Genomic DNA, 24572 nt, shown 5'->3' with positions numbered 1-24572 from the left:
GATCACTGTTGTATCTTGCTTCCATTGGTCCATTATAGCTTAGATCAGATTCTTGATTTTGAGTTCATTGTATGTATCTTTTATACGAATTATTTCCTTTTCCCTAACTAAACCTTCATTGCTATCTATTAAAAAATGGGCAACATAAACTGATAAAAAGGGCAATGCAAGCTTCCCTCCGATGTGCAAGTTAGATCTTGGTTTCCTTTTTGAACATGTTATTGGTATGCACAATTGCTTAATCTTGTTCTTTTCTTATTCATTCTAGTATGTTCTATTATATAAATAAAAAATGGCTAACATATTCTTAATTCATCTAATTGCAGATATTGATCTCTCTGCTGGTAAAGGTGGGGAGCAACCTGTCCATACAGTGTTTGTTGATCCTGGAGGGATCCACTGTATAGCTACTGTTCTTAGCAGTGGAGGTGTAGAAACATATTATACACATGCAAAGTGGAGCAAACCCCGCATTTTGAACAAATTGAAAGGTCTTGTGGTGAAAGCTGTTGCTTGGAACAGACAACAGATAACAGAAGGTCATTGCAACTTCTTGGCATTTTGCTCCCATCTTTGCTTTACTTTAATTTTTTTGGTAGATTTTTTAATAAACTAATTTGGATGAACCTTGTGTTCATTGAATAAGTTTTCTCTGATGTCTATTAAAGCAGCTTCTACACGGGAAGTCATCATTGGTACTGATAATGGCCAGCTTTATGAGATTGCTGTTGATGAGAAGGATAAGAAAGAGAAATATATAAAATTGTTATTTGAACTAGCTGAGCTTCCAGAAGCCTTCACAGGTTTACAGGTACTATTGATTATTAGTGACTCATAAATTGAAGATTGTGAAATTCTTTGTCTGTTGTCAACTTGTCATTGCCTTAAAATCAAAAGCAACTGAATGATGTTGTCTGGACCATGATTTGCACTAATGAGGAATTGGGTAAAACATGGTGTTTAAATCCCATCGAATAGGTTTCTGGGTTCAGGGTAGGTGTTTTTGTTTTAAGGTTGAGATACAAGGTTAGGTGGGAGTTATATCAGTTTTGCTTGCTTGTATGAGTTTCAATGGAAGGGTATGTTATATTTTCTCGGGTTTTCAGCTTTGGTTGGGTTGGGTACCTCAAAATGTAATTTATTTTCAGGGCTGTTTTTAGGTACAAGGGGTTAAGCTGATATGTTGTTTTCCTGGTTGGGTGATGTCTTATCACCAGTTTGTATCCTCCTTTTTTGTTTCATTAATAAATTTTCTTCTTTATTTATCTTCAAAAAAAGGTTTGCACTATCAATGATATTTGGTGATATATCCCTGAAAGTCCCATTTGCTAGGTGGCGATACAAAATCTTCCAGGATTTTTTTTTTCAAATATCCCCAATGTTTTGCCAATATGTTAGTGATATTTCAGATTTCATTGATGGACTATATATTTAAAATTTAGAATATTTTTTAAGAACTTTTCAATATTTCAATATTTTTAAAAATATTTTCATAAAAGAATCAGCAAGGAATTGGTGATTAAATAATTGGCTTAGCACTTGAATATAATTCACTTACTAAGTCACTATAACTCAGAAGAAAAAGAAAATTGAATATAGCTACAAAAGGGTATTCCTCAATCTAATCAAGATATATAATAACAATAAAAACAAAACGTAAAATGGCAAATAATTGACATATATAAAGAAGAGTAGATGGCTAAAGATCAAAAAGGAGGCAAAGAGAAACATACCTATTACAGTCTCTTAATTTTTCCTATTTGATTTTTGAGCCTTAAATGTGCAAATATATTTCTTCTAATGATCTCTTGAAGGTTTGTTAACCAATCCTATGTTTCTAGAAAATTTTCCTAATTTTTTAGATTTCCAAATATCTTAGCGAATTTAGCAAAATATCTGCGGAATTTCTCCCACTCTACATGGCAAAATGTTCATTGATATCAAAATTATGAGCTATGGTCTGGACTGTCCTAATTCCAAGAATCACAGATTCTTGACAATACTTCTTACAACCTGGTCAATTCAATATCTACCTGTCTATGATATTATTGTCCAAATGGGGTGACATTTTGTTTGCAAATGTGCCAAGATTTGTCCTCTCTGTTTTCTCTTCTTTTTTTTTTTATGTCAGAGGCTTGAGTTTCCTATTGGTTTTGGATTTCTTACAGTATTTGTTTTTAATGGAGGCTATCAATCAAATAAGCAAGTCTTTGTTTAAAGGTTATCAAATCATCATTTATGGTTTGAATCCTGGTAGCTCATCTATAGGTGGGTCTTTTTAGAAATGATCAAGGTGATGCTTTGAAAGATTTAGACCATACTACACTAGGAGGTTCTGTGGGATGATCTTATTTCCTTTATTTCATGGCTTAAGGCTGGACTAAATCTTATTTCCCAAGAAGGGTGGAAGTGATAATCGAAGGTTATTCTTATCTAATGTGGTTGGTGACCTCCATTGAAATGCAGTTGTGGAAGTAGGGGAGACAGGAGGAAGACGAAGAGACAGAATTAGCAGCCTTATGTGGGATGCAAGAGAAGGAAGACTACACTATTTGGGCTAAACATTGGCTTAAGACTCAAAAAGCAATAGAGTCAAATGGCCAATGTAGGAGATTGGGAATAGAAGGAAGACAGATGGCAGGTCTTTTTTTGCAGGCCCTGACAAATGGTTTAGTAAACAACAAAGTGGCGTGTGATGTTCAATTTTCAAAAGAGGAAGGGACCAGGCTGGAAGTTAAACAGGCCCAGGCTTGGCCCATGTGTTCAAACCGAGCTGCTACAGTAAACAAGGGCCCCACATGTGACCTTTTAAATGGTCATGTGGGAGGAGAAGGTGAAGTGGCTGTTAAAAGCCCAAAGCAGCCCATTAGATCAATTGAATTGGGTCATATTTTAAGTGAGTCATGTGCCTTGTTTAGCAAAGGTGTGACTTTGCCTTTTGGGGCGGTGGTGGATAGTAACATTGGTCCATCATCGTCCCCCTTGATCGGTCCTAACTCTGCGACCTCCAAGCGTAACAGCCCAGGTTGAGGAGAATGCATGTCTTCATCTTCCTTTTATGTTTCTTTGCCTTCATCTTTGGATTCCTAAAATCTTTGCACAATCACAGTGCGTCTTTAAGTCTTTGTAGAGTATTCGAAGTTTTAGGTTGAGTGTTTGAATGACCAATGAACCCTTAAGCCAAAATGTTTTAGTTTATGTTATAAAAGACATGCTACAGTATATGATGGTCTATCTAAGTCTATAGACCACCACAAAAGCAAGCCTTTAGATGGAACCTTTGAAACATAACTACAAGGATGTTACAATGCAATAGGGTCTATTGTAATACCATGGATTTCCTAATAGAAAACTTGTAAAAAGAATCTTGAATATATTCTTATAGTCTTATATTACAAGTATATGAAGGTCTATAGTAATATTGTAGACCCTCATTATAAAAGCCAACAAAAATGAATAAGTAATAAGAAAATTAATTTTTAAGATAAAATATAAAACATTCATAAAAAACAAATGATTAAACTAACAAATTATTAAAATAAAATAAACTGCATGAATAAAATTATTTTATAATAATAAAATATTAAATGGTTTATCTAGTTTATATGATTTAATAAATAGTTTATATGGTGATAGTTTAGACCCTTGTTATAAAAGTAATAAAACTGAAAAAATAATAAGAAAGTTAATATTTGAGATAAAATATTCATAAAAACCAAAAAACAGTGAGATATTTTATATAATAATAAAAATATTACTTAAACTAATTACTTATTAGAATGAAATAAAATAGTTTTCTTAATAATAAAAATATTAAATTGTTTATATTGTTTACATGATTTGATTCTAATTATTTATTAGAACAAAAACAAATGCATCATGGAAGATTCTAATTATTTAAACTGGGATTTCGGATTTCGTAGAGGGTTAAGGGATGGTGAGCCAATTTGTGTCACTGAGCTACTTCATTTACTAGAGTCTGTTTGTTTGGACCCCACATCTTCTGATCAAAGAGATTGGACTCTTCCAAAAGGTACATTCACTTGTTTCTTTGTTTCGTCAAGTATGGTGTGTGCTCTCGGGCTTCTATTAAATTCTGGGACGATACTTTGGGTTGGTTCTTGTTTGTTAAAGGAGCTTTTCCCCTCCTTATATTGGGTTTCTTTGTACAACAATGAGTGTTTGTCAAGATTCGTTGTTCCTCCAATACATTCAGTGGGCCTTAGGTGGGACTTTGGTTTCTGTAGAGGTCTTAGGGATAACGAACTTTTGGCTTGTGCCAACTCCCTCAGGAGTTTTTCTTGGACCTCGGTAAACCTGATAAGCGTATTTGGGCCCCCAACCCCAAGGGTTTGTTTTCTTATGCTTCTTTTTTCAAGACCTTTCGTGATTCCTTAACTTCTTCCTTTCCCTTTAAAGAGTTTTGGTGTAGACCCTTCCACTGAAAGTAAGAGCTTTTTGCTGGGAAGTAATTCACAGGAAGATAAATACTATGGACTTTCTACAAAAGAGAAGACCTAATTCCTGTCTCTTCCCTATGTGTCTTATGCAAATCTAGTAATGAGAGTTGTCTTCATTTATTGTTTTCTTGCCCCTTTTGTTACGGATATTTTGCTTTGGTTTTTTTCTTTGTTTGGGTGCAGGTGGACTTTACCAATAGAGGTTAATATGTTATTTGATCCCTCCTTATTTACTTGGCCAAAGAAAATAGGGAGGATAATGTGGAGATGTGTCAGTGCAGCCTTGATTTGGACCATCTGGGAAGAGAGGAATGCAAGAATATTCTTAGAAAAGGAGAGAAGGAAGAAATCAGGATTTATGTGATGGTTAGAGCCATTGGATCAAAACTTTGGAGTTGTTTTTCAAGTTTTCTTTTGATGATATTTGGAGGAATTGGGAAGCAGTTGCTAAAATCTCTAAGAGAAAGGACAGAATGGAGGTTGTTTGGGCTCCACCAATTTAAGGTTTTGTTAAACTGAACTTTGATGGGAGCAACTAAGGTAATCCTTGCCCTTCTGGAATAGGAGGGGTTTTGAGAGATGGAGAAGGTAAATTTATAGCACTTTTTGCTGGCCCTGTGGGTATGGGTGACTCAAAGCAGAAGTGCTAGCTGCAATCCAAGGGGTGTAGATAGCTAGTGAGCTAAACTTGACAAATGTGGTGATTGAAGGGGACTCAGAAGTGGTGATAGAATGGCTAAAAAATCTAGAGTCTATAATTTGGTGCTAACAGACTAAAATGAAAAAATTTACATGGTTAACCAGGAATATGAATTTGAAGATATAATGGGTGAGGAGATCAGCAAATGGGATGGCGGATGCTTTGGCTAAGCAAGGGGTGGAGAGGTCTAATTTGTTCAGGCACACTTGTAATGCGATTTCTTTTTATGCATGAGAGGTGGCAGCTTGTGCCTCTCTAAGGGATGGTCGTAAAGATATTATATAAAGTTTTTTAATAAAATTCAATTATTTATCAAAAAAATTAAAATATGTGTTTACTTGTATTCTGCATTTTCTACAGATGGAAACGGCTAGTGCAAGTAACGCAACCAGATATTATGTGATGGCTGTTACTCCAACACGGCTCTATTCCTTTACAGGCATTGGATCACTGGATGTAAGTAATTGATAAAAAAATAATTGGATGCAAGTATAAATTAGCATTACGTCTGTATGTAGACAGCTTCACTTGATTATGGATTTAGGTTATGTAGATTGACAAATGAATAACTTTTGTGTAGTGTACCCTTTATAAAATTCTTTCTCTAATTAAAAAAACTGTTTGAAAGCTGCTGACTCTTATTTTATGGTTGTCTATTTTTCATGGCAACCAAATTACCTTGTTAACTAGTTTGTTTCTCTGTAAAAATCTTATTCCTAATAAGAAGTTAGGCATACGGTTCTGGATAATTGCTTACAATTGGCTTGTCATCTAGTTCTTAATGTCTTTTTTTTGATAAATGAATAATTTATTAATATCAAAAGGTTCAAAAATTACAAGTGACCCTAGGAGAGACGCATGATGCGAACTCTCCTTATAACATAATTAAAACATTTCAGATTACTGATGTTAAAGATTACAACTAAGTCCAATAGCTAAGATGGTAATTCTGTCACAACCTTCCCTTGCGTCTACATCAGGTAATGGTAATTCTGTCACAACCTTCCTTTGTGCTTTTTTTTTGATAAATGAATAATTTATTAATATCAAAAGGTTCAAAAATTACAACTTTACAAGTGAGCCTAGGAGAGACATGATGCGAACTCTCCCTATAATATAATTGTTTTCAATCTTATCATTTGTTATCTGGTCGGGACAAGGTGAGACTTGCTGATGGTTCTTTCTCCACCATAGCTGGTCAAGGAACCATCTCCCTTCCTCTTGGACTCGCCCTTTTTGATGTTCTACATGTTCCAAAACTACTTATAAATTTGTTTTTTTTTTTTTTTTGATGAATGATAATAAATTTATTAATTCAGAAGCAGATTTAGAGTGACTTCATACAACGTCCTAGGGAGAGGCGCGAGCTGCAGCCCCTTCTTGAATCTTACAAGTAAACTAGGAAAGAAAAGCAAGAATCACAACTGAGCCCAAAACAATTATTCCTTATTTACCCCTTGCTTAGCTAACACATCTGACAAAGTATTTGCTGATCTCCCCACCCACTGTACAGTGACCAACATATTCCTTGTCAACCAACTAAATTTCTTCATTTCATTCTTGTAACGCTACATAGCCTCTTCAGGATTTTTCAACTAACCCACCACCACTTTGGAATCCCCCTCGATTGTTAGGTGTTGTACCCCTAGCTGGTTTGCAAATTGCACCCCTTGTACAACAGCTAAAAGTTCTGCCCTGATGGAGTCCCCAATTCCCAAGGGACCTGAGTAGAGCAACAAAATCTCTCCCTTCTCATTTCTCAAAGCACCCCCCATTCCGGATAATCCTGGATTACCCATGCTACTTCCGTCAAAGTTCAACTTCAGTGAGCCTTCGGATGGAGGAGACCAGCTTGTAATTGATTTGTCCTTTAGAGATGAACACCTCGCTACTGCTGACCAATTTCTCCAAAGGTCATTAAAGGAGAATTGATGAAAGATTTCCAAGGTCTTCAGCCAAGGTATTGCCCTATTTAACACACAGTCTTTCAATTCCCAACTGCTCATTTCCTTTTCTTGAAAAATTCTAATATTCCTTTCTTCCCAAAGAGTCCAAATCAAGGCAGCACGAGCACATCTCCACATAATTCTCCCTATTGTTGTAGGCCAATAAAAGGTAGAATGGTTGAAGAGCATGTGAACTTCTGCTGGTAGACTCCAACTACTCCCAAACAACGAAAGTAGCCAAGCCCAAAGGTCTGCAGAAAAGGGACAAGATATTAATAGGTGGTAACAATCCTCACCGTGAGCTCTACAGAGGATACACCAATTAGGAGAAATATAGAGGAAAGGTCTTCTCTTTTGTAGGTTATCTAGAGTGTTTACTTTCCCATGGAATACTTCCCAACAAAACGCCATAATTTTTTGGGGAACTGACCTGCTCCAAATTTCTTTTGACGGAAAGGGTTGGTGAGTAGAAAGTTGAGAGATGGACTTGAAGAAAGAAGCACAAGTGAAGGTTCCATTGGGTCTAGGAGTCCATACCCTCTTATCTGGCTTGGAGGGATCCAAACAAACCTGATTAAGACAACCAAGCAAGACAGAATGAGATTCAATTTCATCATCCCTAAGTCCTCTATGAAACTCAAAATCCCAAGTAGGATCTAAGGATGTTCCCAAAGGTGAGACAAATTTTGAGACCACCTCTTTTTTGTACAAAGAAACAGAAAATAGCGAAGGGAAAAAATCCTTTAAAGGTGTGTCTCCTACCCAAATATCCTCCCAAAAATGAATAGTGTTGCCAGAACAAACTTCATACCTGATAAAATTGAGGAATTGAGGAAGGGTGTTGTGAATGGCCTTCCAAGGTGCTGCTAGGTTAGCTTGCCTTGATACACCAGCATCCCATCCATTCTCTGACCTCCCATGAATGCTTCCCACCACCTCATGGCACAATCTCTCTCTTTCCAATGGCCATCGCCATAACCATTTCCCTAATAGAGCTTGATTTTTTCTAGTTACCCTCCCAAGTCCCAAACCCCCCTCTTTACTTTTGCACACAATTTCCCAATTAACCAAGTGATCCTTTTTTTCTTGTCCCGGCTCCCATAAGAAATCTCTCATCAACTTCTCCAGTTTCCTAGCTTCCCTAACTGGTATCCTAAAAATAGACAAAAAATAGGTAGGTAAGTTAGCTAAGGTAGCTTTTATTATGGTAATTCTCCCTCCTAAAGAGACATAATTCCTCTTCCATGAGGCTAATCTCTTCTCAAACTTTTCTATCACTGGGGTCCAAAATCTACTCTCCCTAGGATTGACCCCTAAAGGAAGCCCTAAATATGACATAAGCCAAGCAGAGGTGGAACACTCTAGACACTCCGCAATAGCCCCGACCTCCCCTACCTCCAAATTCATACCCGCTATGCAGCTCTTTTCCAAATTTATTCTCAAATTAGAAATACTTTCAAATCCTTTGATTAGCTCCTTTAGGTTTGCTACCTTTTTGCTAAAACCTCCTTCACAAAAGATCATTAGGTCATCTACAAACTAAAGGTGGGTGACGGGGACATGGTGTCTCCCTATTCTCCAACCCCTAATGGCATTTTCACTGTCAGCCTTAGTAATGATCCTACGAATCACATCAGCTACTAAGGTAAAAAGGAAGGGTGAGAGTGGATCCCCTTGCCTGACACCCCTGCAAGCTGGAAAAAAATCCCTCACCATACCATTTACCAGAATAGAGTAGTGACAAGTAATGATACACCAAAAAATCCAACTACACCACTTGTCCCCAAATCCACAGTTTTGCATAACCTCTAATAGAAACTCCAGTCCACCAAATCATAGGCCTTTTCAAGATCCAATTTACAAATGAAACCTCTCTTACTAGACCTTTTCATTTCCTCCACACACTCATTCGCAATTAAGATCTGATATGTTATGTGTCGCCCTTGAATGAAAGCTCCCTGGGTTTCACTAATGATAGAAGGGAGGACTGTTTTGATCCTCAACGAGAGCACTTTAGCCAGAATTTTATAGATGCTTGTCACCAGACTAATAGGTCTATAATCGTTTGGGTGGTTGACATCATTCTTCTTAGGTATCAAGGCCAAAAAGGTGGCATTAATTCCGGGGCTTATAATGTGATTGTCTGCAAATTCCTTAAAGACTTCAACTAAATCCTCTTTCAACACCTCCCAATAGTCTTGATAAAAACCCATTGTAAAGCCATCTGGACCTGGAGCCTTGGATCTATCCATTAGAAAGATATCTTTCTTAATCTCTTCTTTCTCGACCCCTTTCCAGTCACCTTGCCACTCCGTCATCAATTCTTGGCCATTCCACCCCTTCCACGTCTGCTCTCTCACTCAAAGGGCTTCTATAAATCGATTTGAAGTGGTCCAAAAATTTTCTGGCTATGTCATCCTGGTTGGTAATCACCTCCTCCCCTATCTCTAGCTTGGTCACAAGATTCTTTCTTCGTCTCCCATTTGCCAAATCATGGAAAAATTTAGTGCTCACAAGCTCTCTCACAAGATTCTTTGTTCTCTGTTAGTGGTATAACAAATTCGTTAAATTGCTCAGTAACCTTTTTCCCTTCTTGTGTGATATAGGATTTGGCCTCGGGGAAGATGATTGGTAGTGGTCGTATGGTGGATGGTCTTTACATGCTGGAGAACAAAGCTAGTCTTGCTGCTATTGAGTCCAAGAGTTTGTCTAGTAAGAGTCAAGTTTATTTATGGCATAGCCGTTTGGGTCATTTATCTTTTGTATCGTTGAAAGTTTTGTTTCCAGATTTGTTCAAGTCAATTTCAGTGTCTGAACTCACATGTCAAACTTGTCAATTGAGTAAACATTGTAGAAATCATTTTACTTTAAGGAATAATAACTCTGATTTTCCTTTCCATATTCTTTATTCTGATGTTTGGGACCCTGTTACTTTAACATCTGAGACTGGCTATAAGTATTTCATTACGCTTATTGATGACTACTCTCGATATACATGGGTGTATCTTATGAGGTCCAGAGATGAAGTACCCAAAATTATTAAAGATTTTCAACGCCTGATATTCACTCAATTTCAAACGAAGATAAAAAATCGCCAAAGAGTACTTTCATAGTGATCTCATGGAGTTTTTTGCTTCGTGTAGATCCATCCATCGTAGCTCTTGTGCTAGAAGCCCCCAATAGAATGGTGTTTCCAAAAGAAAAAATCGCCATCTCCTTGAAGATGCTCGTTGGTTACTTATACACATGAATGTTCCTAAACATTTTTGGTTGGATGCTATGTTATTGTTGCCTATCTTATCAACCGTATTCCGTGTCACTTGTTAGGGTACAAGGCCCCTCATCAGCTCCTATTTCCCAAGGATCCACTCTTCTCCGTTCCTATCCGTGTGTTTGGTTGTCGTTGTTTTGTTCAAAACCTGTCTCCTACTCATGGTAAACTTGATCCCTAAACAATTCCTTGTGTATTGTTGGGTTATCCTTCTTCTCGAAAGGGTTATTAGTATTTTGATCCCGTTTCCAGAAAATACTTTGTGTTTATGGATGTGCCCTTCTTTGAGAGTGACCCTTTTTTTTCCTTGTTTCTTCACAGGGGGAGAGTAAGGTGGAGGAGAAATGAGTTCAGGTTCTTCCACTTTTGCCTAACCCTCCTCCGTTCCGTGTTTTTATTCGTCGTGTCAAGGGTAAGCTGAGTTCAAGAGCTGTGGATCAACTTAAAGCTGTACCACCAAACACCAACAGATTCACCGGGGATAGATCCTATCCAACCAGGTACTCTTATTCCTATTGATGTTTCTGATCCTCTTGTACCACCAAACATCCTATTTCCCATTTTGTTTTCTATGAGAACATCTCATCCTCTTTTTGTGCTTTCCTTTCTTCCATTGATAGTGTCCTTATCCTTAAAAATGTGGCAAAAGCTCTCTTAGTACCTTAATGGACAGATGCAATGAAAGAAGAGATAAATGCCTTACATAAAAATGGTACGTGGGAGTTAGTGGCTCTTCCTGAGGGTAAGGAACCGGTAGGATGTATGTGGGTGTTCATAGTGAAGCACAAGGCTGACGACACAATAGAACGGTACAAGGCCAAGTTGGTGGCAAAAGGGTTTACCTAGGTATATGGGGTAGATTATGCAAAGACTTTTGCTCCAGTAGCTAAGATGAACTCCATCAGAGTTTTTTTTTCTCTTGCTACAAATCTTGATTAGGATCTTCTTTATCTAGATATAAAAAATGCCTTCATGAATGGAGACCTTGAGGAATAGGTGTACATGGTACAACCCCTTGTCTTTAGTGCCCAAAGCAAAGAGCTGAAAGTGTGTAGGTTAAAGAAGTCCTTGTATGGTCTAAAACAGTCACCTAGAGCTTGGTTCAACAAGTTCCATTTGGTTATGTAGCATATTGGCTACAAACAATGTTAGACTAACCATACATTATTTGTAAAAAGGGGGGATAGAAAGATTGCAGCCTTGATTGTGTATGTTGATGACATAGTGATCACGGGTGATTGGAAAAAGAATGGGCATTTGAAGGTTGAAGTATATACATATGCTGATTGGGCTGGATCAGTTGTTGATAGAAAGTCCACTAGTGGGTATTGTTCTTTTGGAGAAGTACGGACAGACCCATTGCAGAATTTTGATTTCCATTGCAGATCTACAACATTTCAAAAGGTCAATTACCCCCACCCTATGCACCAATGCCCGCCCAGGAATTGGCATCAATTCCGAGCTGGCACCTACCCCAGCTGTACTTTGTGCCTATGAATTCTGACCCTGGACTGAACCGTCATTCTCCCTTGTTCTTTTGTGGGAGGAAACCTAGTCACATGGAGAAACAAGAAACAAAGTGTGGTGGCTAGGTCTAGTGCTGAAGTTGAGTATAGGGCAATGTCCCATGGGGTGGCTGAAGCTATGTGGATAAAGAATTTGTTGAGTGTACTGGGTTTTCAATTTGGTAGCCCCGTGCCCTTGTATTGTGATAACAAGGCTGCCATCAACATTGTAGCCAACCCAGTTTCTCATGATAGAAGATAGAACTAAACATATTGAAATTGACAAACACTTTATCAGAGAGAAGATTGTTAATGGGGAAGTGTGCACCTCATATGTTAGTTCTAAGGAGCAACTTGCATATATATTTACAATACATCACTCATGTCACAATGACTTATGTGACAAGTTGGGCATGATTGATGTCTATGTCCCAACTTGAGGGGGAGTGTTGAATATGTTAGTCTTTTCTTGAGTTTAGTGCTACAAAGGCACATATGTAATTTTATCTTTTTTATTATTGGAACGGGTTGCCCTAATATAAATAACAAAAAGCCTGGCGCTGCCAGGTTATGTTTTTGACTCCAAACCTTTTTTCTTCTTTTCTCTCTCCTCTCTTCTCTCTTCTCCCTTCTCTTCCCTCATTGTTCTATGTGGGTTTACCAAGAAAACAATTAATATTATGTTTAATTTTTTTATTTATTGCATTTCTTTTGATTTTTTGGCATTTTTTGAAATTTCTGACATTTTTTTGATTTTTTATCTTTTTTTTTTTATGTTTGCGCCTTGCTTCAAAAAGGTGCGCGCCTCACCTTGCACTTTTAAAACACTGCAATAATTAGGAAAATACAATAAATAATTACCAAAACTACAATAAATACAACAAAATAAATTTCAAAAAGTTAATTAAATTAGTGACAGTCATAGTACATTGAATTAGATGACTTAAAATTTTATTGAAAGTTAATTAAATTAGCTCCCAAATATTATTCTCCATTTTTTTTTGTATTTTAGATGCTAATTTAAAATTTCTTAGAGATATTGTATGCACATTTGACATATATAGATGATTTAGATTATTTATATAAACTTCCTGGTTTGTGTTCACAAATTGGGTCCTGTAATTGGAAGCTGTACATTTCTCTTATTTTGGTTCTTTTTTAGTAAATACTGATCACTTTAAAAAGTATGTGTTAGGCATAGAAGAATGTGATCATGATTTTCAATTCATGCTTATTTGTTCTTTTCACTTTTATAGACTGTATTTGCAAGTTATTCAGATCGAGCTGTGCATTTTATGGAACTCCCAGGAGAAATACCAAATAGGCAAGTGTTCTTTTTTCTGATTAATATTGTCCGTTGTGTGCAAAGATAATACATAATAGTTTCTCCTGTGTATTTTAATGATATGTGTATCTTCTTTTAGATCATAGTTTGCATATTTTATTGGCTTTAATTTGTTCCTTGGTGAATCAGCACAATGCTGATGTTTGGTTTCCCTCTTTGTACATCTCCATAATTGCCATAGTTTTAACAAAATTTTAATATTTTGATCACCAATCAGAAAATGAAAAGAAAAAAAGAAAGAAAGAAAAAACCATAAATTGGCGTATAGCACATACATGGTTCTGCTTGGAAGAGGATTAGTTGTAAAAGTACATAAAAGAAACCAAAATTTCATTTATCTTGTCTTAGAGTAGGTCTATTACAATATTTTAAAAAGCTTATCTAGTTTATGTCTTGAGGCTCAAGGTGCATTCCTCCAACTGGTGTGGAGCCCAAAGTTTAGAAGGCCATTTAGGGATCAAGAAATTGAAGAATGTCTACTGCTGTTAGAGAATTTTCAATAAACTAATATCTCTATGTCTTCAAGGGATGGTTTGTGGTGGAAAGAGTGCAAAAATGGAAAATTCACTGTGAAATCTTTCTACTTGGCGCTGGTCAGGGAGCAGCTGGTATCTGATCAAGTATAAGGAGTGTGGGGGAACACTATTCCCCCCCAGAGTGGAAGTGTTCACTTGGTTAGTGGCTTTGGATAGCATCTTGACTTAAGATCATCTGAAGAGTAGAGGTTTTTGCATGACAAGCTTTTGCTATCTTTGCTGTTTGGATGAGGAGACAGGTTATCACGTTTCTACTCTTGCAAGATTGCCAATTTCATGTGAAGTTTTATTCCTTTCTTTTGGAATGAGTGTGTTCAACCTACAACTACAGCAGAGCTGTTTTCTTCCTGGCCAAGAATTAATGGTTGCAAGAAAGCAAAGATTGTGTGGAGCTGTATCCATTTTGCAGTCTGCTGGGTTATTTTGAATGAAAGAACTGGAGACCATTTTGCAGTCAGAGTGGTTTCTGGAGCATCTAGAATTTCATCAGATTAGCAAAGCAGAATTGGGAGAGAACTTCTGGAATATTCTCGAGTCACAAACTTGTAATTTTGATCAGTTTCTTTTCCCTTAAAGTGTCTCATGTATTTTGGCTTTTTTTTTGTTAAGGCTGTGGCGGGGTGTTATCTTGACACCCCTCAGACTGTATGACTTCTCTTTTCTTTAATGAAATTTTTATTTTCATTCTTCAAGAAAAAGTATAGAACAAGACCAGTGTAGGAGAATGATGAGAATGGGGCTGTAGATGGGGAGGAAGGAGAGGACGATGACTGAAGTGAAGAAGAGATTACAATGGATGAAACCTGAAGAAAACTGAAGAGAAGAGAGTTGAGGGTTCAGCAATGAGGGGTCTGAGAAGAGGATTTCAAACTCACTCTCTCTCAGCCCCCTAACACTGTTTTATTAGAAATATTTGAATAATTACAAGGAGACCCTTAGTTGGGTAAGAATTTACACAGAACTTAATATTGACAGGATGGACCCAGAATAAGGCCCATTACAGAAAAGAAACATAAATAACAAGAAGGAATAAGCAACCTATGGGCCATTCGGCCCATCTTCTCTACACTCCCCCTCAAGCTGAGCATAGATGTCAATCATGCCAAGCTTGCTGGTATCATGCTGAAGTTTTGCTTTGGGAATGCCTTTGGTGAGAAAATCTGCCAACTGTCCTTCAGATGTGATGAAAGAAAGACACACTTCACCTGAAGAGACCCTTTCCCTAATGAAGTGTCGATCAACTTCAATATGCTTGGTTCTATCATGTTGCACTGGGTTGTGAGCAATGTTGATGGCAACCTGATTATCACAGTACAACATTATTGGCTTGCCATATTCAACTCCAAGTTCTTCCATCAAAGATTTTAGCCATAATAATTCAGAAACCCCATGTGCCATGGCCCTGTATTCTACTTCAGCAGAAGACCGAGCAACAACCAATTGTTTCTTGCTTCTCCAAGAAACAACATTACCAGCTACCAAGTTGCAATACCCAAAGGTAGATCTTCTGTCATCAATGTTCCCGGCCCAGTCAGCATCAGTGTAGGCTTCAAGTTTCATATGACCATGCTTGGCAAACATAATACCCTTTCCTGGGGAGCCCTTCAAATAACATAGGATTCTCTCTGCAGCTGCCATATGAGTGTCTCGGGGAGCATGCATGAATTGGCTAATGCAACTGACTGCATATGCAATATCTGGCCGAGTCATGCATAGGTACAAAAGTTTCCCAAGAAGTCTCTGAAAGATTCCTTTGTCTTCTAACAATGTCCCTTCTGAGGCTGAGAGTTTATGACTCATATCAATAGGAGTAGCAACTGGTCTAGCACCCATCTTTCCAGTTTCAGAGAGTAAGTCAAGAACATACTTCCTTTGGGAGATAAGAATCCCGTCCTTGGATCGAGCCACTTCTATGCCAAGAAAGTATCTCAATTCCCCCAAATCTTTAATCTCAAACTCTGTATGTAGAAAAGATTTTAGATCATGAATTCCTGAGGCATCATTACCAGTCACTATAATATCATCTATATACACAATGAGGTATACTGCCAGAGGTCCACTCCTCTTCACAAAAAGAGTATGATCGGACTGTGTCTGCACATATCCAAAGTTAACAAGTGCTGTTTTAAATCTCTCAAACCATGTTCTAGGGGACTGTTTTAGTCCATAAAGAGATTTTTTCAGCCTGCATACCTTCCCTTTCATATCAGTTCCATACATCCCTGGAGGAAGAGACATGTAAACCTCCTCATGTAACTCACCATTCAGAAATGCATTCTTCACATCCAATTGATAAAGGGGTCAGTCAAAGTGAGTAGCTAAAGATAGAAGAACCCTCACAAATGTCATCTTGGCAACAGGTGCAAAAAGTCTCTAAATAATCAATCCCATATGTCTGTGTATAGCCTTTTGCAACCCGCCTGGCCTTATACCTTTCAATGGTGCCATCAGCTCTATATTTGATAGTAAAGACCCACTTGCAACCAACAGGATCTTTCCCTTCAGGAAAATCCACCACTCCCATGTGTCATTCTTGTGTAGGGCATCGATTTCAGATCTCATAGCATCCCTCCATTTTGGAATCTTAAGAGCTTCTGACACAGACCTGGGAATAGGATGAGAAGCAACAGAAGAGCGATAGGCAAAGTATGAAGGTGAAAGCAAACTGTAAGAAAGGTGCTTGGAAATGCAGTGTACAGTGCACTTCCGTTTTCCTTTCCTAACAGCAATGGGAATATCAAGGTCAGGAAAGGATGAATCCAAAGGTGCTGAAACAGTGCCTGTTGTCTCTTCTGTGACTGGAAGTGTATGAGGCTCATGTGTTGTAGGAGAAACAACTTGCACATTTCTGGATCTTTGCCTGTGATACACCTTAGGATTGAGGATAGGACGAGGAGGTAGGGTACTGGGACAAGGAGAATGGAGCGACTGATCCACCCTTGATTCATTTGAAGGAGAGGCAAACACATCAAGAGACTCAACAGGGACAGGAAGAGGAAGAGCAAACACCTGTGTCAAATTCTCCCCCTGTGGACAATGTCCTTCTGGAGAGGAACCATAAAAGGGGGAAAGCTCATCAAAGGTGACATCCATTGAGACATATCGATTGCCAGACTTTGGATCCAAACAACAATAACCCTTCTGTGTGGGGGAATAACCAAGGAAGATACACTTTTGAGCTTTGGGTTCAAATTTATGCCTTTGGACACTTGGAACATGTACATAACAGGTGCAGCCAAAGACACGAATAGGAACAGGAAAAAGATCATTGTCCGGATGAAGAAGAGTGAAGGGAGACTTAAACCCCAAAACCCTGGATGGCATGCGGTTTATAAGGTAGGTAGCAGTAAGTACAACATCACCACATGTGAGGCAAATAAGATACTTCTTGCAACCTCAACAATATGCCTGTTTTTCCTCTTAGTAACCCCATTCTGTTCTGGGGTCCTAGCACATGAGCTTTGATGAATAACCCCCATGTCGGAAAGATAGCAGGATAGGTTTTTCTCAAAATATTCTTTTGCATTGTCCGATCTGAAGATCTTAATCCTGGTATCAAATTGGGTTAGAACAAATTCATGGAATCGTTTTACAAGTCTTGGAATTTCATCACGGGATTTCATCAGGAATATCCAAGTGAACCGTGAAAAGTCATCAATAAACAGGATAAAATATTTGTAGCCACCCATGGAGGGTAAGTGGTAAGGTCCCCACACATCATAATGCACAATATTAAAAGGAACAGAAGATTTTTTATTGTTCAAAGGATAATCGCTTCTACAATGCTTTGACAATTCACAAGACTCACAATGTAGACTGGACAGACTAATTCCCTTAAACAGTTCAGGGAATAGATGACTCAAGGCAGAAAAAGACAGATGACCAAAACGATAATGACACAACATAATTCGACTAACAGACTCTGAAGAGACAGATCCAAGAGCAACACTCCCAAGATGATCAGTGCATTGTCTCGGAGTATTAAGCAGGTATATTCCGTTCGCCTCATGGCCACTCCCAATCACCTTCTGAGACTCCAGATCCTAAAAAACACAGTAGGAAGGAAAAAAATTTACACAACAGTTTAGTGACTTGGTTAAACTACTCACAGACAACAGATTTGTATTTAGTTTAGGTACATGAAGGGCAGAAGGAAGGTACAAGGAATTCGTAGCCTTGATGGTTCCCTTACCAGAGATAGGGGCAAGTGAACCATCGGCTAAAGTGATTTTATCACGTCCAGGAAGTAAGTCATATGAAACAAACAAGGTAGACAGATTGGTCATATGGTCAGAAGCACCTGAGTCAATAATCCAAGGGATCTTGAGATTACCTGAAGAGGTAGTATGATTGGCAGAAGCCCTTATACCTGAATGAGCAAATGCTGAAGTAGTAGAATTTTCTGAAGGGTTGGAAGGAGAGGTCACATCACTCAGCTGATTGATCATCTTCCCAAACTTTTCATATTCTGCTCTCATGGCTGTCAACTGTGCAGAAGCAGACATCTCTTCACTATCTGGCCCGACAGCTACATTTGCACTTCATGATCTTTTACTATCATGTTTTTTCTGAAACCGAATGGGAACAAGATTAGGATGTAACTTCCAACACTTGTCTTTGGTGTGCTTCGACTTCTTGCAGTACTCACATATAACTTCTTTCTTTCCTGTGCCACTAGAAGTTCCAGCATTACCTTTAGGTTTAATCCCCATATTGGCAAAGTGATCATTAATATCAGCCCCTTGAACCTGAACAGCCCTTCTGCTCTCTTCACTACTCACCAATGCATAAGCTTGTGACAAAGAGACACACTCCTTAGAAAGAATATTTTGTTTTGTGATATCATATTTGGGGTTTAGTCCAGTTAAGAACTCAAAAACCCTGTTTCTTTCAACCAATTTTCTGTAGGTCTCTGCATCATTGGTGGTGTCCCAAGTTACAACTTCTATTAGGTCAATCTCTTGCCATAGGGACTTAAGGGTTGAGAAATATACAGCAAGAGGCTTCTCTCCTTGCCTTAAATTCTTTACATCACTTCTCAATTTATATGCCCGGGCCACATTGAGTTTTTGGGAATAGGTTTCTGCAACACTGTCCCAAATTTCCTTTGCTGAATTCATCCATAGGTAGTGTTGACTGATTTGTGGCTGCATTGAGTTCACAAGCCACCCAATGATAGTGTAATTTTCTTGCATCCACTTCTCGTAGGATGGATCATCTTCTGGGGGAGCTTTCTTACTCTCGGAAATGAACCCCCACTTTCCTCTACTACATACATGAATCTTTACTGATTGTGACCATGCCAGATAATTAGTTCCATCTAGTTTAACTGTGGTCACAGTCAATAAGGAGTCACTTGGAGTCCCCTGAACCAGTCCATATTCAGCACCACTTTTGTTTTCAAACTCTGAGGAGTACATCATGTAAACACTCCAAATATGATTTCAGATGACTTCTACAAGTATATTGAATAAGGACAAGCAAGAACAGAGTTCAGCCGATCACAAGAAGGCAATACACTGAGTTCAGCCTTCAAGAAGTAAAACAGAAACTTCTAGATACTCAGCCGAAGTACCCTTTTCAAATCTGGACTTCAAAGTAAATACCACTTGGCACTCAGCCGAAGTACCCTTTTTACAAACACAGTGTGGGCAATAGAGACAACCCCACTGTCAAGAGGAGAAAAAAGGCCTCAAGAACAGTTCATACAGCCCCCCAAAAAACAGCCAGATATAAGCAACAATCCGCAGCCTTGTTACAGGGATGTTTCGGCTGTTTGACAGTCCAATAAGGAGTGAAAAACAGCCCAGAAATTTCTGGGTTAAACCAGATTCAATGGCAGCCGAAGGTAGTACAGAACAACCAAAGCTTTCGGACAGTTCAACAGTCCAACCACAGTTGAATGCTATACAGAACAACCGAAAGAAAACTGAACCCAGAAATCTGAGTACAACTTACAGTTTCGAACCAGAAGAAAATTGAACCCAGAAATCTGAGTACAACTTACAGTTTTGAGCTTCAACAGAACCGAACTGTTCCTCTTCCTCTTCCCCTTTTTCTTTTCTCTGATTCTTCCTGGCCACCGAACCACTTCTCCAAGAGATTCAAGTCTTGGGCACTTCTAATGACCTCCAAGAATCAGGCAACACGAGTCAAGCTTCCAGCCCTAGGATACTGAAGTTCAGGTATGCTCTGATACCATGTAGAAAACTGAAGAGAAGAGAGTTGAGGGTTCATCAATGAGGGTCTGAGAAGAGGATTTCGAACTCACTCTCTCTCAGCCCCCTAACACTGTTTTATTAGAAATATTTGAATAATTACAAGGAGGCCCTTAGTTGGGCAAGAATTTACACAGAACTTAATATTGATAGGATGGACCCAGAATAAGGCCCATTACAGAAAAGAAACATAAATAACAAGAAGGAATAAGCAACCTATGGGCCATTCGGCCCATCTTCTCTACAAAACCCATGTAACTGAAAAGGTCAATTGATTTGGAGAAGTTTGTGAACATAGAAATTGAGGCGAGCAAATCATTGGGTTTATTTTTCATAGGGGGTGAGGAATTCGCTGGGAAAACATTTAAAGAATTGGAAGAGAAATATGCAATGCCTTTGAGGAAGACTGATGCAGGTTTTGAAGAAAATTTTTCAATGTCCAGAGATCAGCTAGACTTGCAGGAGTTGCCAATGAAAAGGGTGAAGATTTAGGTGAAGTTTAGTTTTTTGAGAAGAACACTGTGTTGGAATTGGAAGGGATTAATGAGGAGTCTAAGGATCTGATGGAGCTCAGAAAGGCTACTCTCATAGCAAGAAGATTCAGAAGTTAGAGAAAACATCAAAATGTCTTGGTGTCAAATGATTGCACTAAATTGAAAGGAGTCTACTGGGGATTGGACTGAAAAAGGAGGTGATGAAATCCAGGAAAGTCTTAAAGAAGTAGAGAGGTTTTGTTTTTACCTATTACTCATAAATAATAAGTAACAGTTACAAGCATCCCAAGGAGAGGCGCAAGGTGCAGCCTCACACCTAATGAAAAAGCAGCAAGAGATTTACAACTGTGCCCAAAACAACCAGTCCCTCATTACCCCTTGCTTGGCTAAAGAATCAGCCAAACAATTAGCTTCTCTCCCCACCCATTGTATAACCAGATTCATATGTTGTGTTAGCCATTTGAACTTCATTTCATCTTTGTGGCACCAAATCACTGAATCCAGATTCTTTATCCAGCCCATCACCACCTTGGAGTTCCGTTCTATCACTAGGTTCTCCACATGCATCTCTTTTGCTATCTGGACACCTTGTAATACTGCATACAACTCAGCTTTCAACAAGTCTCCATTCCCCACTGGTGCTGAATAGAGTGCTATTAGATTTCCTTCCTTATCTCTTATGGCCCCTCCAATTTTAGAAGGATCTGGGTTGCCTTGACTACTCCCATCAAAATTTAGTTTCAAAAACTCTTCAAATGGAGGTACCCAAGCCAACCTTGTTTTAACTTTCTGCACTGAGCTTGAAGCCACCAGGTACCAGTTCCTCCAAATGTCATCAAAGGAGTACTGTCTAAGCAGATCCAAAGTTAGTAGCCAATGTATAACTCTATTCATTACACAGTCTATAACTTGTTGTTTACTTCTCTCCTCTTGGAAGATCCAAGCATTTCTTTCCTACCACAAGGTCCAAATTACTGCTGCTCTAGTACATCTCCACATTAATCTTCCCCTCTTCAGCCATGCAAAAGTTGATGAACCAAACAACATCTTAATTTCCATTGGCACGTTCCACCTACACCTGAACAAAGTGAAGAACCAGTCCCAAATCTCTGCAGCAAAGGAACAGGAAACTATTAAGTGGTAACAAGATTCACCATCAGATTTACAAAGAGTGCACCGATTTGGGGAAATACACAAAAAATGGTCCCTTCTTTTGAAGGTAATCCAGTGTTAATTTTCCCATACGCTACTTCCCAGCAAAAAGCCTTAACTAAAGGGGGAATTGACTGACACCAGACTTCTTTACAAGGAAAAGGTTGGTGGAGGGAGATTGGCAAAGCGCATTGAAGAAAGAGGCACAATAAAAAACCCTTTTTCTCTCTCAAGTGACTTCTGGTAACCTTGTAAATTTTCTTTTAATAAATTTGTTTTATTAACCAAAAAAAAGAAATAGAAGACCGTCTATAGCACTTGTTAGAAGAAGCAATCTGTTGCAAGTTGAAGGGGCTAGAAGGGCTATGGGCAGACCAAAAAAGGGAATAGGTTGAAACTGTAAGAAATGATTCAATTGTTCATAATTTAACAATGGATAGGGAAATAAATAGAACTGAATGGTGAAACAGGATCTGTGTAGCCAATCCCATATAGTTGGGATTAATTATCAAAAAAAGTCCCACATAGTTGGGATTCATGACAACTAGGGTTGACATCTAGTTGTCCAGGACCTCAGGTCTATGGAGCTTGTTTTCCAGGCATTTGTTGTTCCTTGCTTGTGTACAATATTGTATAAATTGAAAAGAAATGGAATTGGTGGTGATGTAATCTTGTAGACTGCAAATACACATCCATACGCAAGAAGTTGTCATTTTTCACCCCTGCTCTAGTTGCTTTCTCAAGTGCTTGCTTGTTTATCCATATTATGCCAATATTATTCAGTAACTCATTATTTTAGAGTACACTAGTTGAAGATATTGTAATTACTTTGGATGAAGGATCGAGTGCAGGCCATTTTCGGTTTGGATTGTGAATCTTGTTAGATATCATTTTCTTCTGTTCTAATATATGTGGATAGCCAAGGCTAGCTAACAATATGCGGTACTTGACACACTGCTGTTTATTATTCTTTATACATACTAAAATAAAATTTTACTGCTACTGATAAAAAATCTTGTTAGATATCTTTTGTTTTCACTTTTGAACTATAAACTCCCCTATGATCTTTTTTCTGGTTGGTTACACCCTAAGAAAAAGAACAAAGGATTGAGGTTTGCTCTCTGTGTTTACTTGTAGTGAACTGCATTTCTTTATCAAGCAAAAAAGAGCGGAACATTTTGCATGGCTTTCTGGAACTGGCATTTATCATGGTGACTTAAATTTTGGAGCACAACATAGGTAAACCATTTCACTTGTTTATCGTTTTTTTCCTTTGTTACTCTAGAAATACTTCCCTACCTACTTCACTATCATTATTTATTGGTTATTATTATTGTTATCAGTGGTTATTTTGTTCTGACCTATATTTTTGTTTCATTCTTTTGTTTCTCTCATTTACCCCTCCTGGATATCTCAAGTAGTTCACCCAATGGAGATGAAAATTTTGTGGAGAATAAGGCTCTGTTGGCCTATTTCAAATTGAATGAAGGCACTGAAGCAATCAGGCCCAAGTCCCTTGCAGTGTCTGAGTTTCATTTTCTGCTTCTTATTGGGGATAAGGTTAAGGTATGGACATAAACACATTTTGAGCTTCCTAGCTTTGTTTCAATGAGCACATTTTCAATATCCGACGGATATTGAAAATTAATATCCGAATTTGAGTCTAATTAAATATTCGAATATTTGATTCGATTCGAACTCGATTTATTAATTATTTTAGATAATTAATAAATATATAAAATAAATATTTTTTATTGATATAAAGTATATAAATATATAAATTATTGCCTGATCCGATTCTAATTCGATCCGTTTACATCCCTAGTCCCCATACATCATTGTGAACAATATCAAAAGCAGAAGAATTTCTTTTATTACTTGGTTTAAAAGAATGTCTACATTGCTTTCCCAATTGACAACTTTCACACTCTAGACTAGATAATTGAATAGGCTTGAACAATTTTGGAAACAAACATCTTAATAAACTGAAGGAAAGATGACTCAAACAATATGCCAAAGAATAATTTGGCTCACTGAATCTCACCCACTACTATTGCTATTAACATGGTGGCTTTGATGTCTTGGAACATCTAGAAGGTAGACTCTGTTCATCTCACGACCACTCCCAATTGTCCTCTTTTACTCTAGATCTTGCAAAAAACACAATTACCAAAAATAACTAGAAAAAAAACACAATTACCAAAAAGAAAAGTCATTGAAAATTTCAAAATTTTTGTCAGACTACTTACAGAAAGAAGATTATTGTTAAGTTTAGGAACATGTAAGGCAGAGAACAAAGTAATGCCATTAGTCACCCTAACTGTCCCTTTCCCAGCAATGGGAATAAGAGAACCATTTGTTGTAGAGACTTTATCTCTACCAGAACACAACTGGTAAGAAGTGAAAATGGTAGACATATTAGTCATGTGCTCAGATGCTCCTGAGTCTATAATCTAGGGAGGTCCCTCCTTACTTGAGGTGGATGCATAGTTTGCAACCACATATGAACTACCTATATGAGCAAAAGAAGTAGTATAAATGGCTCCTAGATTTCCTGCACTTTGCTGCCCGCCTAAAGAACTAGAACCCACCAAATCATTCTTACTCATAAGTTGCCCATACTAATCCAATTTAGTTATGACAACGTACACTACAATGGATTCCAAGTCAGCTTGGGTAAGAGGTCCTGATGAGCCTCTAGTAATTGCCACATTTGCATTTCCCTTCTTGTTCTTGACCCAAGCTGTTATGAGATGTGGGTGGAGCTTCCAACAGGTGTCTGTGTCCATAACACTCCGGTATGCTTAGGCTTCTTGTAGTAGTCACACACCAAGTCCTTATCCTCCCTCCTGATCTCACTACTCCCTCTATCTCCATTTGGCTTAGGTTTGACTGTACTAACCATTAGCTGACTGGTCAATCCTAGACTATCTCAACATGACATT

The 24572-nt window shown here is 38.1% G+C and overlaps 1 protein-coding gene across 7 annotated transcripts in view; it reads left to right on the top strand.

The window, feature by feature from the left end:
* Positions 1–24572, top strand: part of LOC104611138 (zinc ion binding protein) — a 103466-nt gene that overhangs the window by 13117 nt on the left and 65777 nt on the right. For 5 of the 7 annotated variants that reach the window (XR_016082343.1, XM_019200066.2, XM_019200068.2 and 2 more), the window contains 6 exons: positions 327–539; positions 672–811; positions 5521–5616; positions 13139–13206; positions 22765–22866; positions 23046–23193. Coding sequence is in view for 6 of the 7 variants with exons in the window: in XM_019200066.2 (XP_019055611.2) it covers positions 327–539; positions 672–811; positions 5521–5616; positions 13139–13206; positions 22765–22866; positions 23046–23193 (767 nt within the window). In the remaining variant the exon portion in view is untranslated. The remainder of the gene's footprint in view (positions 1–326; positions 540–671; positions 812–5520; positions 5617–13138; positions 13207–22764; positions 22867–23045; positions 23194–24572) is intronic. The other 2 variants (XM_088897552.1, XM_088897553.1) reach the window with 1 other exon arrangement.

Source organism: Nelumbo nucifera, chromosome 2 (assembly GCF_055504915.1).
Source record: "Nelumbo nucifera cultivar China Antique chromosome 2, China Antique-T2T, whole genome shotgun sequence".
Taxonomy (NCBI): domain Eukaryota; kingdom Viridiplantae; phylum Streptophyta; class Magnoliopsida; order Proteales; family Nelumbonaceae; genus Nelumbo; species Nelumbo nucifera.
The sequence above is the reverse complement of the archived record's forward strand: the minus strand, read 5'-3'. Positions and strand labels throughout refer to the sequence as shown.